General features: G+C 38.5%; 1 protein-coding gene across 1 annotated transcript in view; it reads right to left on the bottom strand.

The window, feature by feature from the left end:
• The window catches only part of usp11 (ubiquitin specific peptidase 11), a 127,010-nt gene that overhangs the window by 78,094 nt on the left and 21,793 nt on the right, over positions 1–27,123 (bottom strand). Inside the window, exons 2-3 of the mRNA XM_039773957.1 lie at positions 2,649–2,758; positions 783–913 (exon numbers count right to left, since the gene is read on the bottom strand). Coding sequence (XP_039629891.1) covers positions 783–913; positions 2,649–2,758 — 241 coding nt within the window. The remainder of the gene's footprint in view (positions 1–782; positions 914–2,648; positions 2,759–27,123) is intronic.

Genomic DNA, 27,123 nt, shown 5'->3' with positions numbered 1-27,123 from the left:
CTAGTTATTAAATGACACAATCATGTAAAATATAATTTTGAATGTAGTATTCTTTTAATGAACAGCCTATTCACCTACTGCTTTTAATTTTTATGGACATTTACATTTAAAAAAAAATATGAATTCGTTTTAATAAATAATTTAAAGCCCCCGTGACCCTATAGTTGGGATATAGCAGGTTGGATGATGGATGGATGAATTTGAAGCAAAGAAAACTAACAATCAACTCACCTTGATTAACTGGCACATGACAAAACAGAGATGATCCTAAATATCTGCACACAACAAGCAGATCTTCAGGATACAAGGAAGATTTGTGCTCATATAGTGTTTAAGGTCTTAAACTACAGGTTGCAGATTGCCACCTTTTGGATTGCACAGGGTCACCATTATATTCAATGGGAGAGAGTTACATACGGTTTATGAAGTGTCTCGTGAATAGGTCGCCACGGGCAGTTTAAGCAATTTATATTGCTCCACTATGATGTTAGGCAGTGATTTTCCAAGAGGGACCCTTATAACTGTCATTGGTGATTTTGAACTCGGACCCACCCCACAAAACTGACATTTATCAAGGACTGGGCCTCAAAGATGCTGAGAGGAGTAAGATTGGGTCGCAAGAAATAAAGTTTAGAACATATGATATAGTGTATTAACCATTCAGGCAAATAGCATAAACCCAGATGGATCAAGGTAGGTACACCCACTGATCTGATCTGAAATTTCAATGATGCTACACTGCCTCACATTAACAGCAAATTGAGTGTTATAAAATGCCTTACCTTACGCTCCAGGGCTGGCTGATCAGGCAACATGCCATACCAGGACAGAAGTTTGTGCCAAGCCTCAGCAGGAACAAATATGAAGTCTTCGTTTTCAACCAGCCGTTCCTTCAGACGGTAAGACTCCAAATCTGCAGATAAAGGACACCAATATGAGATAATATCACACATCATCTTTTACACTCCAGACAACATATTCTTATCTTAGAAAACTGTGAATAACTAAAATCAATCCCCATATAGACACATCTTTCAGCAACTACAAACCACAACTTATTCAAATAAATTTATTCAAACTTAAATAACACTAATTATGTGAATGATAAGGATTTTCATTTCAGTAGTATCAAATCATTTTAATTCTCCATATTAAACTTGAGGCCCTACAATAGACTGATGTCTATTCCATAGCCAATTCCTGCCTTGCCGTCAATGCTGTTGGAATAGAATAGACTCCTGAATCCAATACTTTCCCAATCTTGCTCACCCCTCCTGAGTGACCTGAAATTCAATTCAGCAGATTTAAGAATGTTATACTAAAATTGGTATGATAACTCTTGGCAACGTATCAAGAGTCTTTACAGCATCTTCCCTGAGTGACTCCATTTCTCTCCTGCTAATTTTCTTTCCAGTTGTGAAAAGGCACTATATAGGAGCCCAACCCAGCACAAAGAGATAGGGAGGCACGCGTAAAAAATAACACAAATTTATTGTCTTTACCCGTGAGGCACGTCTTCCCCGTTTCCCACAGGCACAGCACAGTCCCAAAAGCACAAAGTAAATACACCAAAACAAAACACACTGGTCTTCACCACCACTCCTCCCGGCAAGCATTGTCCTCCTCCTTCCGACTCTGGCTCTCGAAGTGGTGTCTGCTGGATCCTAATGTAGTCCACCCGGAAGTGCTTCAGGTGATAATTAACCTAATTCAGGCTGCACTTCTGGGTGTGGCTGCTTTCCAGCACACACAGGCTCATTAAGCCTTGCAGCTCCACCTGGCAGTGGCCACGGAGTCCAACAAGGTTGAGCTCCGAAGTCCCATGCCTGTGGCCCCAATGCAACCCAAGGGGGCTGCCACAGAGCGTTCCATGGGAAGTAGTGTGTGGCTCATGGCAATTCCCCCGGACCAAGTCTCGAAAGGGCGTCCCAGCCGGGCATGGGCCCCGGCCATCTGTCACACAGTTGATTAGTTCAGATTGACAAAAACGATGCTAAAAACTCGTGCAGGCTTTATGCAAAAAGTTAAACAGCAATGCAGAAAAAAAAGAATCAAACCGAGGAAAGAAAAAGAAAATATCACTCAAATCAAAGTAGGCATGCTGATAATGGTATAAGCTGTTTTGCAAATACAATGCAGATTATTTGTGACAATGAGTTACCATACAATTGTTTTTCCCCCTAAGAATTATGATGCCGAGCCTGATAAAAAAGACAGAAACAATTTTTATGTAAATAAAATTTTTAAACATGTAGGAAGATTACATTTTAATGATGTAACTATGTAAACATGATTGTATAGTAATGTACAGTGAGGCCTGAAATAAAAATGAAAAAAAGACCCACACTATTGTTATCAGAAGCACTTCTTCCATGAAAATCTAGTCAGCCAATTGTTAATCTGCCCTGAAGGAGAAAAAAAATGAAAAGCCAGCAGTCTCCTGGATGTTTCTGTACCCTCAAGGATTTGTTCTTCTATCACAACTTGCATCAACTTGGATTTTTTGTTTACCTCTTCATTCTAGCTACAGTACTAAGATTTCGGATCATGCTGTTAATTTGCAACATCCCTGCTTGTGTTTTGTACTTATTGTGTATTGTTTCTTCATACTGATAAAGGTTTTATGCTATCATTGCTGATGATCCTACCTTCAAAAAGCTCTGTGTTGTCAATCTGTCCAGGAAATGAAGTGGAATTCTGGTCTCCGGTTTTGACAAATTCCTTCCACTGACTAAACCAGCGCCTCTCCAGGAGGTACCTAAAGGATGGGAAGAAAGAAAGAGTGATGTAAAATATAACAGGTATTGAGGGAAATATTCCAAAACAGAGATTCTGCAACCAATAAACCATTCATACTGGTATACAGAGAATTCTAAAACATAACATTTTTAACCCACTTAATCTATCAGGGTCAGTGGTTGCTGAAGCAATCAAGCAGCAGCCCTAGGCACAAGGCAGGAAAAAGACCTGGGGCCTCATGCATAATGCCGTTTGTAGGATTCACATTAAAACATTGTGTACGGGGAAAAAAGTCAAAATATGCAAACGCACAAAAAAATTCAGATGCAGAAAACTGTGCATAAGCCAACTTCCACGCACATAAATCCCGGTCTGCGTGAAATGTAACGCTCATGCATGCGCCTGCCGCCCCTCCCAGAATTACGCCTCTGAGTATGCAAATCAATGTAAATATTCCCTTAAGTTCAGCGTTCTGTGAAAAGACAGTGGCAAAAGCACAGGGGAAAAAAGAAGAATATCAGCGAATGCCAAGTGGAGGCAAGGAAAAATGCAATATTTGTTGGTTTAAGCAGTTATATAAACAACATAAGGAAGCTGACGGATATCTGACCACTTTTTTTTTTATATATTTTGGGCACTGTGTGACTTTTTGAACTTTAATTTTCAAAGTCGCCGAGAAAAGGAAAGTCCTAGCCCACCATCCGAGTGTCATATGGAAACATATTAGGGTACAGAGAAAAGAAAAAAAAATATGGAAAAATGGGGGAAAAAAAGCTTGAAACGTCAACTTTAATCTCGAAATTTCCACTTTAACCACGTAGTTTATTTTGTCATTAAAGTACAATGTAATAAACTCAATCTTAAAATCTTTTAATTTAATAGCTTCTCAAACCCCATCGTAAATGAAGTAGCACATTAAATACTTCACATTCTATGTGTTCTTCTATGTGTTCTGTGTGTGTGAATCACTATTTGCTTCTAAAACGGGCTTTCTCTTATGCCGACAGGACACAGAATACATTACATTCATGATATTACAGCTCTCTGAACAATTTAAATAATAAGATATATATATATATACAGTGGGCAAAGAAAAGAATCACCCCCTTTGAAGTATTTCCATTTTTTTGCATTACAGCCTGAAATGAAAACACACAAACCAATATTTTTTCCGGCTTTACTTACTCAATGCAATCTGTAACATCAGTGAAAGATATCGCAACTACAGTTCAGAAGAATTTTAAAAAATAAAAAGCAAGAAATACTGAGATTAATAAAAGATCACTCCCCTTCTAAACAATATTTGTAAACTTAATCAGGTGTAAGAAACCACCATTTCCATTGCAGACCATGGTTACTGGCTTCCACCAGTGGTCAACTGTAATCAGTGTGATTAGTGAAGCATAAAAACAGCTGTTCCTGGAGAATCCCTTTGCTTGGTAGTGCAACTGACAGCAAACAACTGACTATGGGTGGCAAGCCACTTTCAAAAGATCTCAAGGATAGAGTTGTGGACAGACATAAGTCAGGAGATGGATACAAAAAAAATCAAAGGCTTTATCAATCCCAAGGAGCACCAAAAGTAAAGTCCATAATAAAGAAGTGGCAAGTGTTTGGTACTACTAGGATTCTCCCTGGATCTGGCCGTCCCTCCAAACTGGGTGGAAGAGCAAGGAGGAAACTGGTAAGAGAGGCTACTGAGAGGCCAATAGCCACTTTGAAGGAGTTACAGGATTTTATGGCAAAGAGTGGTCATTGTGTGCATGCGACAACAATTTCACATGTGCTGCACAGTTGTGGCTTGTTTGGGAGGGTTGGAAGGAAAAAGCCACTTCTCAAGAAAGGCCACATTAAGGCTCGTTTCAGCTTTGCCAGAATGTACCTTGAAGATTCTGATGCCAAGTGGAAAAAGGTCTTATGGTCCAATGAGACCAAAATTGAACTATTTGGCCTCAATACCAAACGGTATACCTGGCAGAAATCAAATGCAGCTCACCATCCACAACACACCAGACCTACAGTAAAGCATGGAGGTGGCAGCATCCTGTTGTGGGGGTGTATCTCTGCCGCAGAGCCTGGGGCTCTCGTTAGGGTAGAAGGAAACATGGATGGGGCAAAATACCGTCCAATTCTTGAGGAAAACCTCCTACCCTCTGCCAGAAAGTTGAAAATAGGCAAAATGTTCACATTTCAACACGACAACGACCCAACGCACACAGCAAAATTGATCACACAGTGTCTGAAGGAGAAAAAACAATGTCCTCGTGTGGCCCAGTCAGAGCCCAGACCTAAATCCCATTGAAAATCTGTGGAAAGATTTGAAGATGGCAGTCCACCAACGCTCACCATCCAATTTGACCGAACTTGAACAGTTCTGTAAAGAAGAGTTGGCAAATATGGCTCAATCTAGATCTGCAAAGCTGATAGAGAAATATCCCAACAGACTCAAGGCAAAAAATTTAAAAATTAAAAAATTAAAGCAAAAGATGGTTCAACAAAATATTGACATTCGGGGGTGATCCTTTATTAATGTTTTGTTTTTGATATTTTTAAAATGTTATCATTTTTCTGTAGCTGCGATATCTTTCTCTTGGATGTTATAATTTGCACTGAGTAAGTAAAGCTGGGAAAAAATATTTTTTGTGTGAGTTTTCATTTAAGGCTGTAAAGAGAAAAAAAATGAGAATATTTCGAAGGGGGTGATACTTTTCTATACCCACTGTACTTTTGTAATTTTCATGATGAAATGAATTTAAGCACGTATTAAACATGGGGCCACAGTGATGTAATGGTAGCGACGAGCTGTAGCCACGTACAGAGATTGTTCCTGCCTTGAAAATACCTTGAAATAACTTATAGCAGCAGTACTGTCTCTTTCAAAACGTACTAATCCCCAATTCCTATCCTTCCTTCTCTTTTTACAAGTAACCAATTGCCACACAATCAGCTCTTTAATAAATGTCAAGCTATCTGTAAGCTTACAACACTGATTCTTCAAAACATTTAAGGAACACTGAAATAACTTCATAGTACATGTTTAATTGTTCCATCCATTTACCCATCCAGGGTTGCATCAGTCTCGGCAAGCATACAGCACGAGGCAGGAACAACTCCTGAACAGGGCGCCAATTCATCACTACCACTGTTCACCATCTCCACATGTTTAGTAACAGTATACATTATTTAATTGAAGTTAAAAATGTATCTATATAATATATATACACTTTACTGTACAGTCCCTGACAAAAGTCTTGTCGCTTCTCTATTTTGTAGAAACTCCTGCTATTAACCTGACTTAATTAATCAACTGGTGTTAGAAATAGCTCATATGAAAAGCTAAAGCCCTCCCAAATGATATTTAATGCACTGAAATAAATTAGTTTCACTGAAAAAAGATTTATCATTTAATCAAGACAGAAAGGTCAAATTTGGGCAAGACAAAAGTTTTGTCGCCTATACAGAAAATGAACAACTTTACTGCAAATCCAAAAATACTTCAGCAAATTAAGTAGTGGTGCTATGAGATCCAAATTTAATATCTTGTATGACTTCCATGAGCTTGAAGGACAGCATCCATGCGGTTTGGCAAGGATTCATACAATTTATTGATGAAGTCATCAAGAATAGCAAAGAAAACAGTCTTGCATGCCTCTCAGAGTTCATCAATATTCTTTGGTTTCGTCTTCCATGCTTCCTCTTTCATCCTACCCCACATATGCTCAATGATGCTCAATGAGGGCTGGCCAATCCTGGAACATCTTGATCTTCTTCACTTTAAGGATCTTTGATGTAGAGATGGAAATATGTGACGGAGCACCATCCTGCTGCAGAATTTGGCCTTTTTTAAGGTTGGGAATATAAGAGGTAGCTAAGATTTCTTGGTATTTTAGACTATTGATGTTGCCTTCCACCCTGCAGATCCCTCGCATACCCCTAAACTGGATGTAACCCGAGACCATGATTTTGCCTCCACCAAACTTCACTGTTTTCTGGGTAAATCTCGGCTCCATGCAGGTTCCAGTAGGTCTCCTGCAATATTTGCGGTGACTGTGGTGTAATTCAAGAGAAGATTCATCTGAAAAATCCACCTTCTGCCTCTTTTCCAGCGTCCATCCTTTTAGCAGGCTGTGGGCCTTGGCAAATGCCACACAGTTTTTCAATTGCCTTTTGTTTAGTGCTGGCTTATGGGCACTGATTCGACCATGGAGGCCATTTCGAGACAGAATCCGACAAACTGTCTGGTTGACACAGGGACTTCAGGTGACCAGGTCTCGTGGAGCTCTGCTGCAGTGGAAAATGGGCTGGCCTTGGATTTTTGAGCCAACAAACGGTCCTCTCGAGCAGTTGTCTTGCTGGGTCTTCCTGACCTGGGCTTGTCAAAAACATCTCCAGTCTCTTCAAATCTTTTTTTTTATCCTCTGAACTTGACGCTGAGACACATTGAAGGTGTTTGCCACATCAGCAGCGGATTTGGTCTTCAGCCTCTTGATAATCAACACTTTAGTCTCAGGGTGAATCTTAGGCATGTTTGCAGAGGTCTAGTTGCAGTTGGTGTGAAGGTCTAGTGTACTGGGGTTCTTTTTATACACACCTGAGACCTAATTGATCCATTATTAGTCACAGGTGAAGCTCATATGACAAGGCGACAACACTTATGTCTTGCCAAAAATTGACTCAATGGGCTTTACCAAGCTGTGAATATTAGAATACTTTTTGTCAGTTTCGTTTTGCACTGAAACATTATTACAAAAGCTGATGGGATTAAAATGACCCATTTCTTGTAACAAAATCTTGATTAGAAATACATTTTAGCGGCACTTCAGGTCAATTTGTACACAAGCGACAAGACTTTTGTCAGGGACTGTATTTCATCTGAAAAATGATATCCAGAGCTCCAAGAAGATAGCACCTGGAAATCTAAATGAACTTAGAAGCCAGTCGTCATCATCTGTAAATAACGCTCTCTTCTATTGAATTGAATTCCTTTATTGTATGGTGCAATGAGATTCAATATGCAAATCCTCCATAAACTTATCTACTCAATATATTATGTATATAAAAATGCTAAGCCTAAAAGTGCAACGATTTTATGTGACATTTTTATATCACACTTTAAATCAGCCTTAACCTACATATGCATGTTTGGTATCGTTCTTTTCAGAATTTATATTAAAACCGAGAAACAGTGTGGAACTCATCATTACACCAGCAGCCTTGCCTCTTTTTTCTTACATATCACACATTTTAAATCACTTTTGTTTAAAGCGAAGACTGATAGCCATATAGTAAAGTGTACTCCACCTCACACTTTACAGCACTGTCTGATCTGCTTTGTGCAAGCATATACAGTATACATGCATGTGTGATGTCACTACTCATTTGGGACTTCAGCTAGATTTGCACCCTGCATGCACTTAAACACATACATAAAGTACTTTAACTTGAAGGGTACATTAGCAGACCATTATAAGAGTATTACTTTGTTGTTTTGTATATATTCATTTATTTTGTGTCATCACGTCTGGATACAATATGTTATGCTCCTCATAATGTAGCATCAATCAGGTAGTGACAGGAGCAGCCCCTCAAGTATATAACACTAACCCCTTGTATCAAAGACTTTGTAAGTGTTAATTAGTTGTAGTAGGAGCTCAGGAGACACAGAGAGAGATAAAAGATTCTGAATATTGTGGACTCACTGAGTATAATTTTATCCCAGGGAAGCATGATGACAACACAGTAGGCAGCACTGCTACTTCACAGCTAATTTCACTTTTGTAGCCACAATAACCAGCCCAGAACAGTTGCCAGGTGCTTCCCTACCCCTCAAGGACATTTAAAAGACCATTGCACCATTATAATCACTCAAAATCAGTTCAGTTTCTCCATCCCCAGTGACTTCAATGCATTCCACCAAGCTTGACAAATTTCCCAAGCAATTCTGCGTTTTTGCTGAATTCTAGGTGAAGCAAATTTAGGGGAGTTCTCTCATTACTAGTCACCCTTTATAGATGCCACTAATTACAAGTGTTTCTGGTATACACTGTCTGATGTACTTTACATTCACTGTTTCATTTCACTGGCCAACAAATTTTATGGAAAACTTTGTTTCTTCTATAATTTTTCATGAAACCAATACATTTTTTTTTTTTCACACTGAACACAAATATGTATTTGTAATTTCAGTATCACACAGGGTTTTCAAGAAAACTGCAATTACGCATTTAACATTGTAACATCTCCAGCAGCATAGGCCTATGCTACGATATTGCAACATAAGCAACATGACAGAAAACTAGAAATGTTTTGCCACAGATTTTCATTTGTAGTCATTGTCCAATGTTTTTTGTATCAATCAGTGTCCAAAAATCTCCCAGCATAGACGGACCCCACTTTCTCAGGTAGTATTGCTCCATGTTGGCAATGTCTCGGTGAAACCTTTCACCATGTTCATCACTGATGGTGCTGAGGTTGGCTGGGAAGAAGTTCAAGTGGAAATGAAGAAAATGCATCTTCAGTAACATGTTTCAGTTCTTCGACCTGTATGCCTGGAGCAGATTTTCAGCCTGTTCAACATGCCTTGTAGTTGCCCAGAAAATTAGGAACGACATTCTTGAAGGCAGTTCATGCGACACATTCAGCACCCTGCAGAAGGCCATCAAAGTGACTATCCATCACCACCTCTCAGATCTGTGGGCTAACAAAATCACCTTTTATCCTGGCATCACTGATAAGTGGAGACATCTGGGACAAGTATGCAAAGGCTTCACTTTGCTTGTTCATTGCCATGCAAGTTTTTCATTAGCTCAAGTTTGATGTGCAAAAGTGGAAGAAATACGTTCTTCAGATTAACCAGTGGGTCATGTACAATATTCTTCTGCCCTGAAACCGATTTCATGCAAGGTGGGCAGTCCTTTATCACATAATGTGAAGAAAGCAACAGTACTTGGGAGTATCCAAGCCACAGAATGAATAAAACTGCAACCACCTTCAGATTGCCACATATATTCCATATGCACATTAAGTACTGAATGTGTTTCAGCAGCAGGGGATGTTCAGCAGCAGCATGTTCTCATATGTTTCCTTCATATGAATGGCTGACAGGTATGAAAGGGTAGATATTGCCATTGTGCAGCAGAACTGTCTTCAAATTTAACAATGATGAGTCTTGTTGGATCATGTTCACAACCAAGAACAGAAAGCAATCCATCAATATCACTGAAAAAGGTCAGACTGTCAACTGTCAATTTTGTCAAATCTTCAGCAGTGAAATACTGACATTTTTGTACCCAGTGGCAACAGATTCCATCCTTGCAACCTTGATTCAAGCAATTCTTCCCGACTCTTTGATTGGACTAAAAGCCAGAAGTATGCATGACCATCATCATCTAGTCCTTCCAAGAGAACCCTAAATACAAAGAGGACTGTTTAATTTATGTTAGGTAGAATGCACAGAGGGGGCTGGGCGGTCTCATGGCCTGGAACTCCTGCGGATTTTATTTTTCTCTCCAGCTGTCTGGAGTTTTTTTTTTGTCTGTCCTCCCTGGCCATTGGACCTTACTCTTATTCTATGTTAATTAGTGCTGTCTTACTTTAATTCTTATTTTGTCTTTTATTTCTCTTTTCTTCATCATGTAAAGCACTTTGAGCTACATTATTTGTATGAAAATGTGCTATATAAATAAATGTTGCTGTTGTTGTTTGATAAATCCAAATCTTTGGCAAGATCATTGAGCTCTGCCGGAGAAATGAAATGAGATTTTCTTGCAGTATTTTAGCTAAGTGAATCTCTGACATAAAATACATTGGTCATGGCTATATAATATAATGTGATTTTGACCTAAGAAGATCATGAGCTACTTCCAGGCAGCTAAATCTGAGCACCCAGGAATACGTGAAACACCCCCTTTTGAAAGTGTTGTAATTTATACTGCAAAATTAGCCGTTTCCCAAAAACTGCGAGTGAAATGAAAATTTTAAAGTCACTTCTGTGATTAGCATCACAAAATCTATCTAGCACACAAGAAATTTTGAATGAAGCAAAAACCTAGTAAACCAGTTTCAACAGGAATTTGAAGTGACTCCTCAAGCAAGGTATTTCAGTAAGCCGAGTCATTTTTATTGGCAAGTTTTTTTACAACAGATAAATATGAATTCACTGTGGTGTAGATTTCAAGTAGTGTGGTATAGTGGCAGAGGTATTTGCCCTTAAACCAACAGTCAGCAAGTCTGCTCCTACTTTCAACTTACTGTGTGATGCTGAGCAAAAGATGTCCTGGATTCCAAAAGTAAACATATATACCTGTATTATCAATTTACTGCATGCTGCAGTTTTAAGCTGCCTTCCATAAAGCTGACAAAAGAAATACAGTAGTGATCATACAAATTTCAGTCTGAAAAATGAACGTTGCGATGCACATGGTTTCCCTCTTAGGTTCTGCTAGGCTGTTTTCTTTTTATTTATTTATTTATTTTTTTAAACAGGGTAAATTTTGTGAGTTTGTGCATTGATAGGGTTGTATTTTTACTGCTATTACTACATTTACAATTGTTATCTTTTGACTTTTCATTTTTTTTAAACCTGTGTGATGGATGGCCGGCAGCTTATCCCGGCCGACTCATCCAAGACGCTAGATGGCGTCCTCCCTGCAGCATGGAAGTGTCCCGGATTCCCGCAGGGCACCACGGAAGATGGAGTTCGGCTTCACAGCAGTGCTGGGTGCCGTACGTGCCATCGTTAGACACTGCAGGGAGACGCGGGGATTTTTATTTTCCCGGTAGCCCGGAAGTACTCCTCAGTCACGAGGATGGAGAAACAGAAGTACTTCCAGGCTGAAGAAAAACACAAGTCTTCGTCTGACCTGGAAGTGCTATGGAGTCACATGGACAGAAGAACAGGAGCAATTCTGGGTCAAGGACTATTTAAAGGCCTGGTTGAAACCCAGCAGGTGGAGCCGGAGTTGGGAGGGAGTGTGACGGAGCTGCTGGGAGTGGAGGATTGTATTTGTGTTTCCTGTATTATTGATTATTGATTATGATTTATGGTGGTGGAGGTGCTTCTGGGGACTTTAAGTACTTTATTGAAGAATATTAAAATAATTCTGGGTGCTTTTAAACCAGTGTTTGCATCTGTCTATTGGGTTTCACGGGGCAATAGCGCCACCAAGCGTCCATTAACTTACACCTGTTTGTGTCATTATTTCTATTGCTCATTATGTTCTTTAAACTTCAATAAATACTTGATCAAGAAAAAAAAAAGATACACATGATAAAATAAAGAAACTTTAGTTGAGTTGACACTAGACATCTGATAAGATCTTTTGTGGTATTTCGTGAAATCTGGTGAAAGTACTGATAGGGGTGCATGTATTACAGAAATGCAGGTTCTCAAAAAAGCTAACTAAATGAAATGCTGAAAAAGGTAAAGCTTCAAAGATTTAAAATTCTGAACAAAATCTCATAGATGTTCAAAGATACTAAGATAGATTGGGAAGGCAGGAAAGATTTAGGCTTCAGAAAGCAGACAAGATCACACTTCAGGTGTGCAAGGGGGGGATGGAGGTTACACGTTTCAAAAGCTGACAAGATCAGATTTGTACTTGGCAGGCTGGCTTAGCAAATTAAGGAGCTATTAGACTGAGCCATGCTTCAGTAACAACACACTGATGGCTGCCCTTTCAGTGGAGGCCTGCTGAATGAACTATCAAGCTTGTGGCAGCTAAGTAGTGCAGTTTCTATGGGATGTGTTTTTGTGACCTCTGTGTAAAGTGCCCCTATTGTGCTACCGAAAGAAGACTGACACAGTGTTTTCAAGCAGCCCTTGTTAAAGACTTGATAGGATGTAATCACCAGGAGTTGGCAAATAGTTTTGTCAGTTCACTGCGGGCTTGTTAATCTCCCAGCACATGCCTTTTTATATTAAAAGTCAGAGTTTGCAGTAGGTTCATAAGAAATTTATCAGAGGTCATCCTGGCCAATAGAATACAATTTTTATTAGTACAATTTTTCTGAACTTTTTTGGCTTCTCAGCCAACCTGCTTGTACAGCGTCTTCCTCACCCCACTCAGAGGTCACACAATAATCTGTTACTTATCCATTTAAGGTGTTAGACTTAAGTACAGAAAGTGATTATAAAGTCACTTACAGTCAAGGAAGAAAGCTGGGAAAATATTAACAACAATGAAAACTGATGTGAATGTGTAGGAAACCCCCTTTTACACACCAAATGTAGGAAATCCTCTCTTGATCTATCTAAACAATGACTCAAATATTTGAAAACCTCAAATAAAATGTCTTGTGTCCTGCAAGAGTCCTTCAGTGCCTGTGGGTCTCCCAAAGACACTCGCAACTTTCCTGGAGACTTGCCTCAATAAAATAAGAGCTTTAACCATGTCCCAATTAAAACAACTCCTTAATAAGAATAGGTGCTGCAATTCCAAAAACAGTCAGGGTAGAAACAAAATATAACCAAGCCATTCAATGGAAGGATAATGATGTAAAAGTATCATTTATTACCCTGGTGCTGACTTACTGAAGGGAGAGCCTTGACACAACTGCTTGGGGCTATGAACTCCAAATGCAGAAGAATTAAATGAATGACACAAGGAGTTGTACAAAAGGACCAACGAGGATTCACCAAGCAGAAAGACTATCAGACTGTCAAGTGCTATTAAAAATTCTTCTGTGTAAATTTTAAAAGTAACTGAAGCAATTTATGGTGAGTAAGGTCCCTGTAAAAAGAAAACTTTGCTTTTTATACTCTTCAGGATGGGACACCTAGAGAACTATAACAGTAGACCTGACAAATTTCTAATGATACATTTCTGGAACATGGACATCTAAATTTTAGAATTCCATTTAATTCTTCCCAAAAAAAAAAAAATGGCTTAAGAAAACATGAACTTGAGACCACAAGAACTGTAAAGCCCTACAATCATAATGACTTGGGTTAGTCTGAAATGAAGAAACCTCAGAACTGTTACACAGCATTGACAGGAAATCCATGTTCCTGAGCTCCTACCCTTCACAAATCACAAGAGATAAGTCTTTTTCTGTTGATCGATGTCCAAAAACCAAATTAAAACCAATGTAATTCAACACCTGTATAACAAACAAATGTGAAAACTGTCCACAGTGATGATCCTTTCTGGACATGCCAGCATATGTCTCATATACGGGTTTTTTCTTTAATATGCAAAACATAATAGCCCTTAAAATTTCAAACATACCATAATTGACAATCGATAGATACTTTATTAATCCCAAGAGGAAATTCACATAATCCAGCAGCAGCATACTGATACAAAAAACAATAGTAAAGAGTAATAAAAATGCAGGTAAAAACAGACAATAACTTTGAACAATGTCAACGTTTACTCCCCCGGGTGGAAATGAAGAGTCGCATAGTGTGGGGGAGGAACGATCTCCTCAGTCTGTCAGTGGAGCAGGATAGTGACAGCACTTTATCACCATTCCTACATTGTAAATAGAAAAGAATCCATAGTAAAACTCCTAAAGTATTTGACCTGTGATCCTCTTATAGTGAGTGATGGCAATCCTGTTGCAAATAACTGACACACAATCAGGTCAGGTAACTAAAAATCTTTACCTGGCTAGGTTAGTAAGTAAATGCAAATCTGGACTGGGTCATAATGAAGTCAAATGTGGAGATGTTTGACTGATCAGACTCTTAGAGAATTCAGTGCAGGAATCTTTATTTCACTTGTTTAGCTTCTCAGGTGGTGTTCATTGCATTGGTTACATCACAGATATCGGACAAAGAGCAGCCTGCAGTAACGTCAAAATACAGAAGATCTTGGATATAATGTGTTGCAAGAAGTTTAACAGTGCTCAAATTCCTTCCTAAAATATTGATGTTATACAAAATGAATACATTAGGTATTAATCAATAATTTACTTCTTGCCAAAAATCAATAGGTATTTTATAGAGCTACTGCTCTACTTGTTGTGTTGAGATTCCATGCTTGCAAATCAATTTGCTGATATTTTACACTGGACACTTTACAGCAACCAACAACTTCATAAAGACAGAAGGAAATATCAATACAATTACACCTTGTTCCTCCATCAGCCACTGAAAAAACCACCACCACCACCACCACCACCTTTTGCTCTTAATTATTAAATACAGACAAATTCTAGATTATAACTGTCCCTTCTTTACCCAGCTCTGATGGTGGCCTCAACACATGCATAGTTGGTTTGAATAAAACTTTGGCAGTATTGTCTACTGTAATCAAGTTTTTACATGCTTTTTATATTTTTATTCAAAATTTTACAACTGATGCACAAGACTATTGGGAATATCCTAACATAGTTCTGGTCCTGTCAGATATTATCTTTACTTGGAGATTGCCCATAGTGATGTCGGTCCAGCAGGCTTACAGACAAGAATGACCAATGCAAAGTATAATTCTCTCTCTTACTTATCTAATACAATCGGTATGATAGTAACAGTTCTTTTCTAACCAGCGTTGTGAATCTTCTTTTCATGACTGTTAGCACTGTTAACATGAATACCTACAGTACATTATATAAAGCTGATTTGAAAAAAGTGTTAATCCTGCACCCCTCTCCTGCACAGAAAAAAAGAATGAGAAAGGGCTGATAAATAAGTCAATATTTTTGTTAATAACTTACAACCCAGTGTGTTGTTACAGCGGTCATGTTTGCAGCATGCAAGGTTTGGTTTCATTTTGATGCTATCCACCTTGTTTATTGACCTTCTTATTCTTTGAACACATCAGTAAAGTTGAATAAGTGTCTAATAGTTTGTATCCATTTTTTTCTTTTATAAAATGAATATTAAGGCTTTATCCTTTTCACAATGAATAAAGTATATTTTATTTTGTAATTGCTGTTTTCTATAAACAAACTAATTCCAAAAAAATGGGAATCAACTACAATTCAATTCAGAATTGGAAAGAGTAAAATATGTCAACAAAACAATAAGTACAGTAAAACCTTGGATTGCGAGTAACTTGGTTTACGAGTGTTTTGCAAGATGAGCTAAAACTTTTAATAAATTTTAACCTGATAAACGAGCGAGGTCTTGCAATATGAGTAGTACAGTAATCCCTTGCTATATCCCGCTTCGACTTTCGTAGCTTCACTCTATCGCGAATTTTATATGTAAGCATATCTAAATATATAACGCGGATTTTCTGATGCTTCGCAGGTTTCTGTGGACAATGGGTCTTTTTACTTCCTGTACATGCTTCCTCAGTTGGTTTGCCCAGTTGATTTCATACAAGGGACGCTATTGGCGGATGGCTGAGAAGCTACCCAATCAGAGCATGCAGTTAAGTTCCTGTGTGCTGATTGGCTCAGCAACGGAGAGCCGAATTCGATTCCACTGCGTTAACCAGGAAGTCTTGTCTCGCTCATTCAGCATCAACGTGTTTCGCTGGGTAAAGAGTTAACTTTTGTGCTCTTTTGTGTTTTATCTTTGTGCGTAGTCAAGCCCTTCGTTATGGCTCCAAAACGATCTGCTCCTGCTGCTGCTTCAGGGGTCGGGCCCAAGTGCCAACGGAAGATGCTAACGATTGCCGAAAAGGTAAAAGTTTTGGAAATGCTGAAGGAAAGGAACAGCTACACTGCTGTAGGACACCATTACTGCATCAATGAGTCCATGATTCTTTTTATTTAAAAAGGAGGAAAAGAATATAAGATCTACGGCTGCAGTGTCCTACAACCAGGGCGCAAAACAAGTTGTAAGTGGATGTAATAAGGCGGTAGTGCAGATGGAATCTTCTTTAGGGATTTGGATTGAAGACTGCCAGAAGAACAACAATGGCGGTGCTACACAATCGCCTGTAGAGGCTCCTTTAGAAGGGCTGTAACACTCTCCTTTGTTGTGCAGTAAAATTAAAACTCATTGTTATCGGACAAGTCATCGTGTCATTGTTGGCGAGTAACCATAATTAATTTTCTACGTACAGTACTTAATACATGTACGTACATTTAGTGTCACTGTACACACATTTTACTGTATACAATTTTTCTTGCATTGTACATATTTATTGCTGGTGGCCTGTCTGTCGTAATGGCTGTAACATATGTGATATTGGAGACGCTCGATATCTTTAAAATAATATTTAGGCTTTACTGTATATAAACAGTGTGTTTACATATATAATTTCAATGAATCTTACCTAATATCTAAGAGAATACAAATTGTTTATGCTGTATAATTTTGCAGGAAATGTTTATAAATAGTGTGGGAGAGTTTATAAGGGCTTAAAATATATAAAAATAACCATATGAGCATATGGTTTTCACTTTGCAGATTTTCACCTTTCGCGGGGGAGATCTGGAACACAACCCCCGAGATCGAGGAGGGATTACTGTACCTATATGCTTTGTCTGCCGAGCATCATGTGATCACAACGTGATCTCACTGCGGGATTGTGGGTAATCGTCTCCCATGCTCGTTCTCAGTCGGTGTGCCTCACACATATTAGTTAACATCCGTATGAGCGTATACTGTTTACTATAGCATTGTGTCCATGCGTCACTGACAGTCACTGTCATGCACCCCAAAACACGAGGCGGAGTCTCAGTACTTTATCAAAACCAGATTTTTTCAGCGTGAAACAAGAACAGCACAGTTATGTACTGTAGCAGGATCTACCACTCTCCTATACAGAGACACAGCAATCAGGCAGGGTCATGACCAGGTTAGTGGTTAAGTAATACTGTGCTCTTGCATTTATAATGTTTCTTGCATCACCCATCAATGACATGCACTTATAGCACAACTGCAATCTTTTCGGATTTGCTTTTACAGCGAACTGCTACAGTGCTGGGAACCTGCGGTTGCTTCAGGACACACTTCCCCATGTTGTCCTGTTGGGGGGGAATCCCAAAAGTGTTTAGAAACTTTACAGAGCGTAAACCATTATTTTATTTTAATTTTGTGTCCAAGTGTAGTGACTCTTCAGGCAAAAGCAACTGTCATTGGATAGGTTTCCTTGTTAAAGTCGCAAAAAAAGAAGATTCCAGTCAGCCAAAAGATAGCAGGGATTCCGTTAGTTACAGTGGAAGTTGTTCTACACAATAACTCTCCTCCTCTCCTCTCTCTTGTCTCTCTCACACCAGCCACAATTCTTTTCAAAGGTAAAGTGCAGGTTAATTTGTTTTACGTATTTTTACTTTATATTTTGTAGTAATCATTTTTATATGATTATTTTTGGGTTGTAGAATGAATCAACTAATTTACATTATTTCTTATGAGGAGATTTGCTTTGAAATACGAGTGCTTTGAATTGCAAGCATGTTTCCATAACAAATTATGCTCGCAAACCGAGGCACCATTGTACAAGCAAAATCTACTATATAATAAAACATTAGGTCTGTGTGTCCAGTCCCTCCGAGTTATCTGATTCGTCAGTTTGGCTTTGGTGTGATTGGTCAGCTTGGCTTTGGTGATGCAACAAAGAGAAAGTCTGAGTGCGAGGCACATAAGGAGGAAAAACGGCATGGGAAGGAAAGTTGCCTTCAGGAATGGCAAGTATAAAAGTGGACAGGAGGTGAGCAAGGTGCCTTGAAAATAATGACAGTCCGAGAGGCAGGCTTTACAAGAATGTGCATGAGAGAGCGAGCGCTGGTGAAGACAGGGTCAGACACACGCAAATACTGAGGAAAGGCATGAACGCTACATGCAGGGCAAGAGATTCCAAATATTTTTAAGCTGTTCTATTACCTGTCAACAACAACAACTGCTGCTACTTTTTCTTGAATATTACATTTAGTAACATATTTTTATTTTTTATGTGTACAAGCTGAAAATAAATGACAAGCAAAACCAAACAACTGGAGTTTGTGTTGTGGCTGATTCAGTCAACACTATTAATAAAACAACTATGGGAAACCAATGGGACTTCATCAAAGCTGGTCAATGAGACAATTAAAGAAATTACTGTGGCTCGTAAACAAGAACCGGACTGCCAAAATCAGCACCCGTCACTCACAGTGCACTACTTGCTGCGAGTGAAAATGAGATAAGTAGTTAGCTTCTCTTAGTTTCACCACCTGCACTCACATCTCTCTCTTTTTTTTTTTTTTAAAAACTGCCCCAGTGTATTTTAGAACATGGACAAAGGCACTAAAACAGGTACAAATGCTGCAATGTGAAGTAAAAATTGCTAAGGATGTTTGAAAAACAAATCTCAAACAGCAACATAATTGTGAAATCCTTCATGACCACACGGAAAGTTGGATTACAAGAATTAAAAAATAAGTAAACAAAGACTGAAAATGTAGCCTTTCATCAAAAGACTGGCTGAAATGAAAACCTACCAGGACTAAGAACTTCTATGGGGGTCAGAAACCCTGTCCTTGAAAACAGTTAATTCCAGTTATCAAATGGTTCTAGAAATTGTTCCCAAAGTACCAGGGCATCTGTATTGAATGCTAATCATCCATTTGAAATTAAGGAGAGCTGCATTAAACTTGAATTTTAATTTAGGTGTACTGTGATAAGAGTTATTAACAAAAGTCAGTTTTGCTTATACAGTATTTAGTTGGAACTTAGGCAGTAGATGCTATTTGTACGAATTTGGTTATATAGTACACACAAATGATTTATCATAGTAATTTCCCTCAGCATACTACTGTTACATCAAGATTCAAATAGAGACATCAAGATTTAAATATAGACACCCCTAATCTATGGTGGCATACAAAGCAGCAAACATTAGCACTATAACACATTATGTTTCCATTCTATTTAAGAATTCATTTGTTGACTGTGCATCTTGCTTACTGAAGACTTGCCAGTTTCCCAAGTTTTCTCATACCACACCACTTGCAATAGCGTTGTCAAATATACTCATAAACTACACTGGGATTTTTCTTCTTAAAAATTTTTAAAAATTCGTGGCATTCCTATCTCTTCAAAACTAGGTGCAGCAGTTGGCATTGTAAAGAATGAGTATGTGGAAACCCATCTTTTATTCAAACAGCATGTAACACAGCAAACATTGAATGCCAATATCAGTGTTGTGCTTTTACTGAAAGCAAAGAAATACAGTATGTACATGAAGAATAACATGTTTCTTTTGATCAGCAGCACCAATGAATTATGTAGAAACTACGACAAGAGGATAATCTCAAGCCAGAGTACCCGCACAAATCTCTTTGATATCAGTGTGACCATCAAACATCTGCCCTTCTCTTTCAGTGTTGTGACTACATGTACTTCAGCCTAGGTTTGACTTTTTCTTCCTTCAATCTACTCATTGCCAGCTTAAAAGCTGCATATACACACACTCTACGAGAGGTGATAAAGTTACTTAAACTAACTTTCTGAGATGAGCTAAACTCAAATCTGGTGTTTTCCAACAGAAAATGGCTGGTGTCTACATCTCACATTCACACTGCGCCACTGGCCTGGCTAATACTACAATGAACACTTGAACAAAAAAAGAAAATGTTACACCATTAGCACATGATTAACATCTCCCAGCCTCCCTGAACACACATGCAAATGAAAGACAGACAGAAAGGAATATGGGGATATGCACAAAAAGTGCACTTTCAGTTAGAGATCTGCGGAGTCTGTACCAATTTGCTTGATATCTGAGCAGCACTATGTGATAAAAGCTACTGTCTTTCATCACCTTCATGAGTGGTGCATTATCACCCGTAAATGACTTCCTTGGCGGAGACAAATTTTATTGGTTCAGCTGATACTGTAAAATATTTTTATATATAACATTGCCCTTTTTAAATTTAAATGTGCATTTTTCTATATATTCAAGTATTTTCATTAACAGAGCTAGACTCCAGCCAGAGCCTCATACAACTTTCTAGAAGGACTACTGACGCAGCCTTTTACGCAGTTTGTTATTTTTTAATACTACATATTAACTCTCCTTGTCAAGCCAGAGTTCCCTTTTATAAAACTAGGGGACTCTGCCACCTGCTCGCTTCGCTCGCCAACCCCTGCGTTTAGTTTATTTGGATATACAATTTTAAAAGCTTTTTTTCCTTTGGAATTGTTTCAATTTCATTATTTGCACTTTTACTTTAAAGCTTCATTAAAAGCAATATTTGGAATTACCTTTTCTTCAAGATTGCATTGAATTTTGATTCTGTTTTTGGAAGACACATTGTGACAACGCAACGTATAACTGCCCGTGAGTGAATATTCTGTTTCTCTAATAAATAATCCGACTTTTTCTAATGTTTATCCCTGTGATTTGTTAATTGTCATAGCAAAAGCTATTCTCACAGGAAACTGTAAACATTTTAATACAAATGGCATATCAAGATCTCTTTTGGTGACTAGTGCTATTTGCGGAATATATACATTAGCTTTCTTGTCGCCTGTTAAAATTTGCATCGCTTCTCCGTGATCATAAATATACACCTGACCGAATTGTGTTTTCTTTGAAATTAAACATGTCGTTGCTTTAACTGTTACAGATTCTCATAGCGTATGGTCCATTATTGTGTAAATCTACGTTTTGTGTATTGAATGATGCAAAGGCGAAAAGACTTTGTTTTCTGCTCTTTGGCTTTTATTTCTGACCTTTCTTTGTCCTGCTATTTTTTCAATTACACCTGGTCCTGATGATTAATTTCCTTTGGTTTGTGCTAATGCAATCTTTACTATCTTTATTTTTTAATACTGTAGCGACTGACATAATAAAGTGTCACAAAAGTTTTACTGAACAATCACAGACTTCATAAACCCAAAAACAACTTTCTATCACCCTCTCCCACCCCGGGTCTCGTGCTCCCCCCCCCACCACATCAATCAATACCCCGCTATCAGTCTTCTGTGCTGTACTCTGCCCTCCCTCAATCGGACCTAACAGTCGCTTATAACAAAAAAGGCTTCAACCTGATTGGGACGCTACAATACCTTCGAATTTTACTGTTTTCATATTCTTTACCCTTCTCTGCATGTTTATCGCGCCATCGTTTGTTTGAGCCTTTCGAATTCCACTGCTTTCATAATCTCTTATCTGCCTTTTTTTCTCTCTAACGCTATTGGGTCTGTTTTCTCCACGCTGCTCTTTCTTCTTTGCTTAATTGTTGTCTTTTCATCTAGAACGTATTGCCCTTATACGCTTTATATGTGCTGAGAGCACAGGATCTGTGTGTGCTACGTGCCTTTACACGACCAAGTGTTTTGCTGGCCGTGCTCTTATTCGATATTGTTTGCATCTCGCGGGTCTTTACATTGCTTTCCAAGAACTTCCGAGAAGATCACGTCTCGTCACCCTGCTTTTCCTTTCCAGGATTTTATTTTTATAATAGAGAGATATGTATAATTTTTGTGAAATTATTCAAACTCTAAAACATTTTTATGTTGTTACCCCAGAGCTTACAATAACAATGAATTTAAACGATGTACACATACAGTGCATTCGGAAAGTATTCACAGCGCATCACTTTTTCCACATTTTGTTATGTTACAGCCTTATTCCAAAATGGATTAAATTCATTTTTTCCTCAGAATTCTACACACAACACCCCATAATAACAAAGTGAAAAAAGTTTGCTTGAGGTTTTTGCAAATTTATTAAAAATAAAAAAAAACTGAGAAATCACATATACATAAGTATTCACAGCCGTTGCTCAAATCTTTGTCGATGCACCTTTGGCAGCAATTACAGCCTCAAGTCTTTTTAAATATAATGCTACAAGCTTGGCACACCTATCCTTGGCCAGTTTCGCCCATTCCTCTTTGCAGCACCTCTCAAGCTCCATCAGGTTGGATGGGAAACATCGGTGCACAGCCATTTTAAGATCTCTCCAGAGATGTTCAATTGGATTCAAGTCTGGGCTCCGGCTGGGCCACTCAAGGACATTCACAGAGTTGTCCTGAAGCCACTCCTTTGATATCTTGGCTGTGTGCTGAAAGATGAACCGTCGCCCCAGTCTGAGGTCAAGAGCACTCTGGAGCAGGTTTTCATCTAGGATGTCTTTGTACATTGCTGCAGTCATCTTTCCCTTTATCCTTTATCCTAGTCTCCCAGTTCCTGCCGCTGAAAAACATCCCCACAGCATGATGCTGCCACCACCTGGTGATGAACGGTGTCTGGTTTCCTCCAAACGTGACACCTGGCATTCACACCAAAGAGTTCAATCTTTGTCTCATCAGACCAGAGAATTTTGTTTCTCATGGTCTTAGGGTCCTTCAGGTGCCTTTTGGCAAACTCCAGGCGGGCTGCCCTGTGCCTTTTACTAAGGAGTGGCTTCCGTCAGGCCACTCTACCATACAGGCCTGATTGGTGGATTGCTGCAGAGATGGTTGTCCTTCTGGAAGGTTCTCCTCTCTCCACAGAGGACCTCTGGAGCTCTGACAGAGTGACCATCGGGTTCTTGGTCACCTCCCTGACTAAGGCCTTTCTCCCCTGATCACTCAGTTTAGATGGCCGGCCAGCTCTAGGAAGAATGGTGGTTTCAAACTTCTTCCACTTATGGATGATGGAGGCCACTGTGCTCATTGGGACCTTCAAAGCTGCAGAAATTTTTCTGTAACCTTCCCCAGATTTGTGCCTCGAGACAATCCTGTCTCGGAGGTCTACAGACAATTCCTTTGACTTCATGCTTAGTTTGTGCTCTGACATGAACTGTCAACTGTGGGACCTCATATAGACAGGTGTGTGCCTTTCCAAATCATGTCCAATCAACTGAATTTACCACAGGTGGACTCCAATTAAACATCTCAAGGATGATCAGGGGAAACAGGATGCACCTGAGCTCAATTTTGAGCTTCATGGCAAAGGCTGTGAATACTTATGTACATGTGCTTTCTCAATTTTTGTTATTTTTAATACATTTGCAAAAACCTCAAGTAAACTTTTTTCACATTGTCATTATGGGGCGTTGTGTGTAGAATTCTGAGGAAAAAATTAATTTAATCCATTTTGGAATAAGGCTGTAACATAGCAAAATGTGGAAAAACGGATGCGCTGTGAATACTTTCCAGATGCACTGTACATACAATATAAGTTAATCTTGATTTTCAAAAACCTTGCAAAAGCTTACATTATGAGAGGCTAGTGATCTAACTAGATTAAGTGGACATTTACAGTGCACTGTATCGATGGTAACATGCCTGGCTTAAACACAAAAAGCAAAGATTCATGGGGAGAGGGTGGGTCAGTGTCTGAGCTTCTACACATGTTAATTTTTTGAATAAATGATTTAGATAAAATGTAAATTACACAGAGAATTAAAACGGTTGGATTGGTATATACCAGGGAATCAGCAAAATCACTACAGGCTAACTAGGACTGAATTCAGATATGGGTAATGTGATATAAAATAAATGTCAAATTTTACATACAAAAAATAAAAACAGATATAATTACACAAAGGGGGATATAAAACTTGAAAAAACATTTTATGGTAGTTTTATAGCACTAGTAAACTGTCCACCACTACAGAGTGTGCAGAAGCCACTAAAGTTAACAGGATGTGTAATACCATATTCAAAGTTTCGAGTTTGGCAGAAAGATGCATCTCAGGGAACTGAAGGTTCACCTGCTAAAAGAGAACTCCTCAGCTGCTCACTTACTAGGCCAAGTGAGTTTTACCCCCGATCCTACTCAAAATGACAACAATGGAATCTGGCTGTTTCAGCAATGCAGGCAGGGGTACAAGACTAGATCACCTCCATCGGCTCAGGCAAGCGTCACCATCCGGGGCCACTTTGACTCTCTCCGTTCCTCCACCATGCCGGCAGAATTTAGTGATGTATATGCTTTTCGGGATTCAGTTGTACACAACCTAAATATTTATTGCCCTAAACAGAAATCTTTTGTTTCTTCTTTTCCTGAAGCACAAGTACGAGATATAATGAGAAGAGCACATACAGTAATTGAAAAGCACAAGGACAGGGCTGTTAGGACCATCGTACAACATTCAGGCATAAATGACATTCAGTATCGATAGTCGGGGGTTCTAAAGGCGGATTTCACAGCACTAATTCAGGCCACGAAGGAGAGGACCTCAGCTGTAGGAATCATCATTTTGGGTCCCCTGCCTTTGGCAAGAAGGTCAGATAAATCCTACAGTTGTCTGCTGGCCTTGAGCAACTGGTTCAGAGGCTTCTGCAAGAGACATAACATCAGTTTCGTTGACAAATTAGATCTTTTCTTGGAGAGACTGTATTTCTTCACGCAAGATAGTCTAAATCAAAAACAGATTTAGCCCCAGGTCCCCTCTGACAATATATTGAGCGTAATCTGTCTTTCCTGACTATGCAATTTTAGTCCAAATGTTTTTTATAATACTTTGTTAGGGTGTGACAATTCTTATACTAACGAATCATAGTCTAAATAAAAAATCTGGACAAACTGGTAAAAATGCAAAGAATTTAATTACCATTTCATCTTTAGATGTGCACTGTAGTAGAACTATAAGAACTGATTATAGATTAAATAAAAAATCCCCACAAACCAGCATAAACATGAAAAGCCTAGTCACTATTTCAAGCTGCCGTAACACTCCAATTCAGCCCTGCTTTTCAGACTACTTAAATATGACTTTAATAAATATTAGAGCATTACCCAGCAAGACTTTTACATTAATAATTTTCTCAGTGATAGGAAAATTGGCTTTCTTACACTTATTGAAATGTGGCTCAGCTCAGATGATGTGGGAGTATTAACTGCAACAGCAGCTTTGGTTCTCCAAGGCAAAAAAAAGCGGTGGTTTAGAGAACATTTAATGGAGCTGAATAAACATTAATGCTGGTTTTGGTACTTTCACATCTTTCAGTATCTTGCCATTGTTTTTCAATGACTGTCCCAGGCTCTCGTATTGACTGTTTATGGACCTCCTAAATATAATGTGTCTTTTATTGAGGAATTCTCAGACTTTGTACCTATAATAATAACAATTATGACAGGTTCCTAATTATGGGCGATTTTCATGTGGATAACCAGTGTGACCCGAAAGTTAGAGAATTCATGAATTACTGGACTGTTTTGATCTCAATCAGCACGTTAGTCCACCAACTCATAAGGGAGGAGACATGCTGGATTTAGTGATTTCAAAACTGCTAAAAGTTGACATGAGGCAAAACATGGATGCCGGTATATCAGACCATTTTTGCATATTATTTTATATTATTTGCATATTATTTAATGTAGAAATACTGATAACTACTAATACTAACTAATGAGAAGCATATTTTAAAAAAATGTCACTTTGATACAACTACACCTTCAATATTCTAAACAATCAGTCCAACTGTAATGCTTACTTCAATAGTGCTAATAATGTTAACAGTAAGGAGGAAAAACTTTATGCTAAGGTGAAAGCTGCAGTAAACATAATGGCCCCTGAAAAGACAGTTAAAAATTCCTCCAGAACTATTATACCTTGGATACCCAAAGAGGGTATTATTCAAAAGAACATTCTGGAGAGCTGAACGTAAATTGAGAAAAACTAAACTGATAGTACACTATGAAATACTGAATTATAAAACAACTAAACATAAAAATGCAGTGTACCATAAGAGGCAGTCCTAGTTCTCTAAAATTATAAATGAGAATGCTGGAAATCCAAGAGTTTTATTCTCAATAACTGATCGCCACTCAATGGAGTGCTTCCTAAATTCTACTAGTGAAACTTATGAGGCTTTTTCAATATTTTTTAAACACAAAATAAATGATATTAGAAATAATATAGCACATTTCCCCCAACAGAACAGATCTACCCAAAACACCTGTGCAATTGGCCCAATTCCAACAGGCTTTTTCAAAGAAGTCTCTGCTAAATGATAGTGTACTTAACATAGTGAACTCGTCATTAGATATGGGGGGTCTTCCTGGATTATCTTAAGACTGCAGTTAAACCCCTGCTCAAGAAAAATAATCTTGACTCCTTCTAGAAAAGGCAGTTATTAAAGATCAAATAAATGATTACTTGATTTAACACTCTATTGTGGACAAGTTTCAGTCAGGTTTTAGAACAAATCATAGTAAAGAAACTGCACTGGTTAAAGTAGCAAATGATTTGTGGTTTAATGCAGACAGAGACCATGTATATGTTCTTGTTCTCTTAGACTTGAGTATAGCATTAGGCACCACTAATCACAGCATACTTATAAATGGGCTAAGACAATGGATGGGCTTCTACAGTAATGTCTTAAATTGGTTTCAGTCTTATTTAACAGGTAGAAAATTCTTTGTTAGTTGTGGTGATTGTACTTCGGAGACACAAGACATTTTATGTGGTGTATACCACAAGGATCTATTCAGAGCCCACTGATTTTTTTCTAATGTACAGTGGAACCTTTTGTGACGTCTCAGAACGCATAAATCGGTTTACGACCAAAAGTTTGCCAAACTTTTGCATCTGTTCACGACCACACACTCGGTATACGAACAAGCC

This window comes from Polypterus senegalus, chromosome 13 (assembly GCF_016835505.1).
Source record: "Polypterus senegalus isolate Bchr_013 chromosome 13, ASM1683550v1, whole genome shotgun sequence".
Lineage (NCBI taxonomy): Eukaryota > Metazoa > Chordata > Cladistia > Polypteriformes > Polypteridae > Polypterus > Polypterus senegalus.
This window is presented reverse-complemented; position numbering and strand designations above follow the sequence as displayed.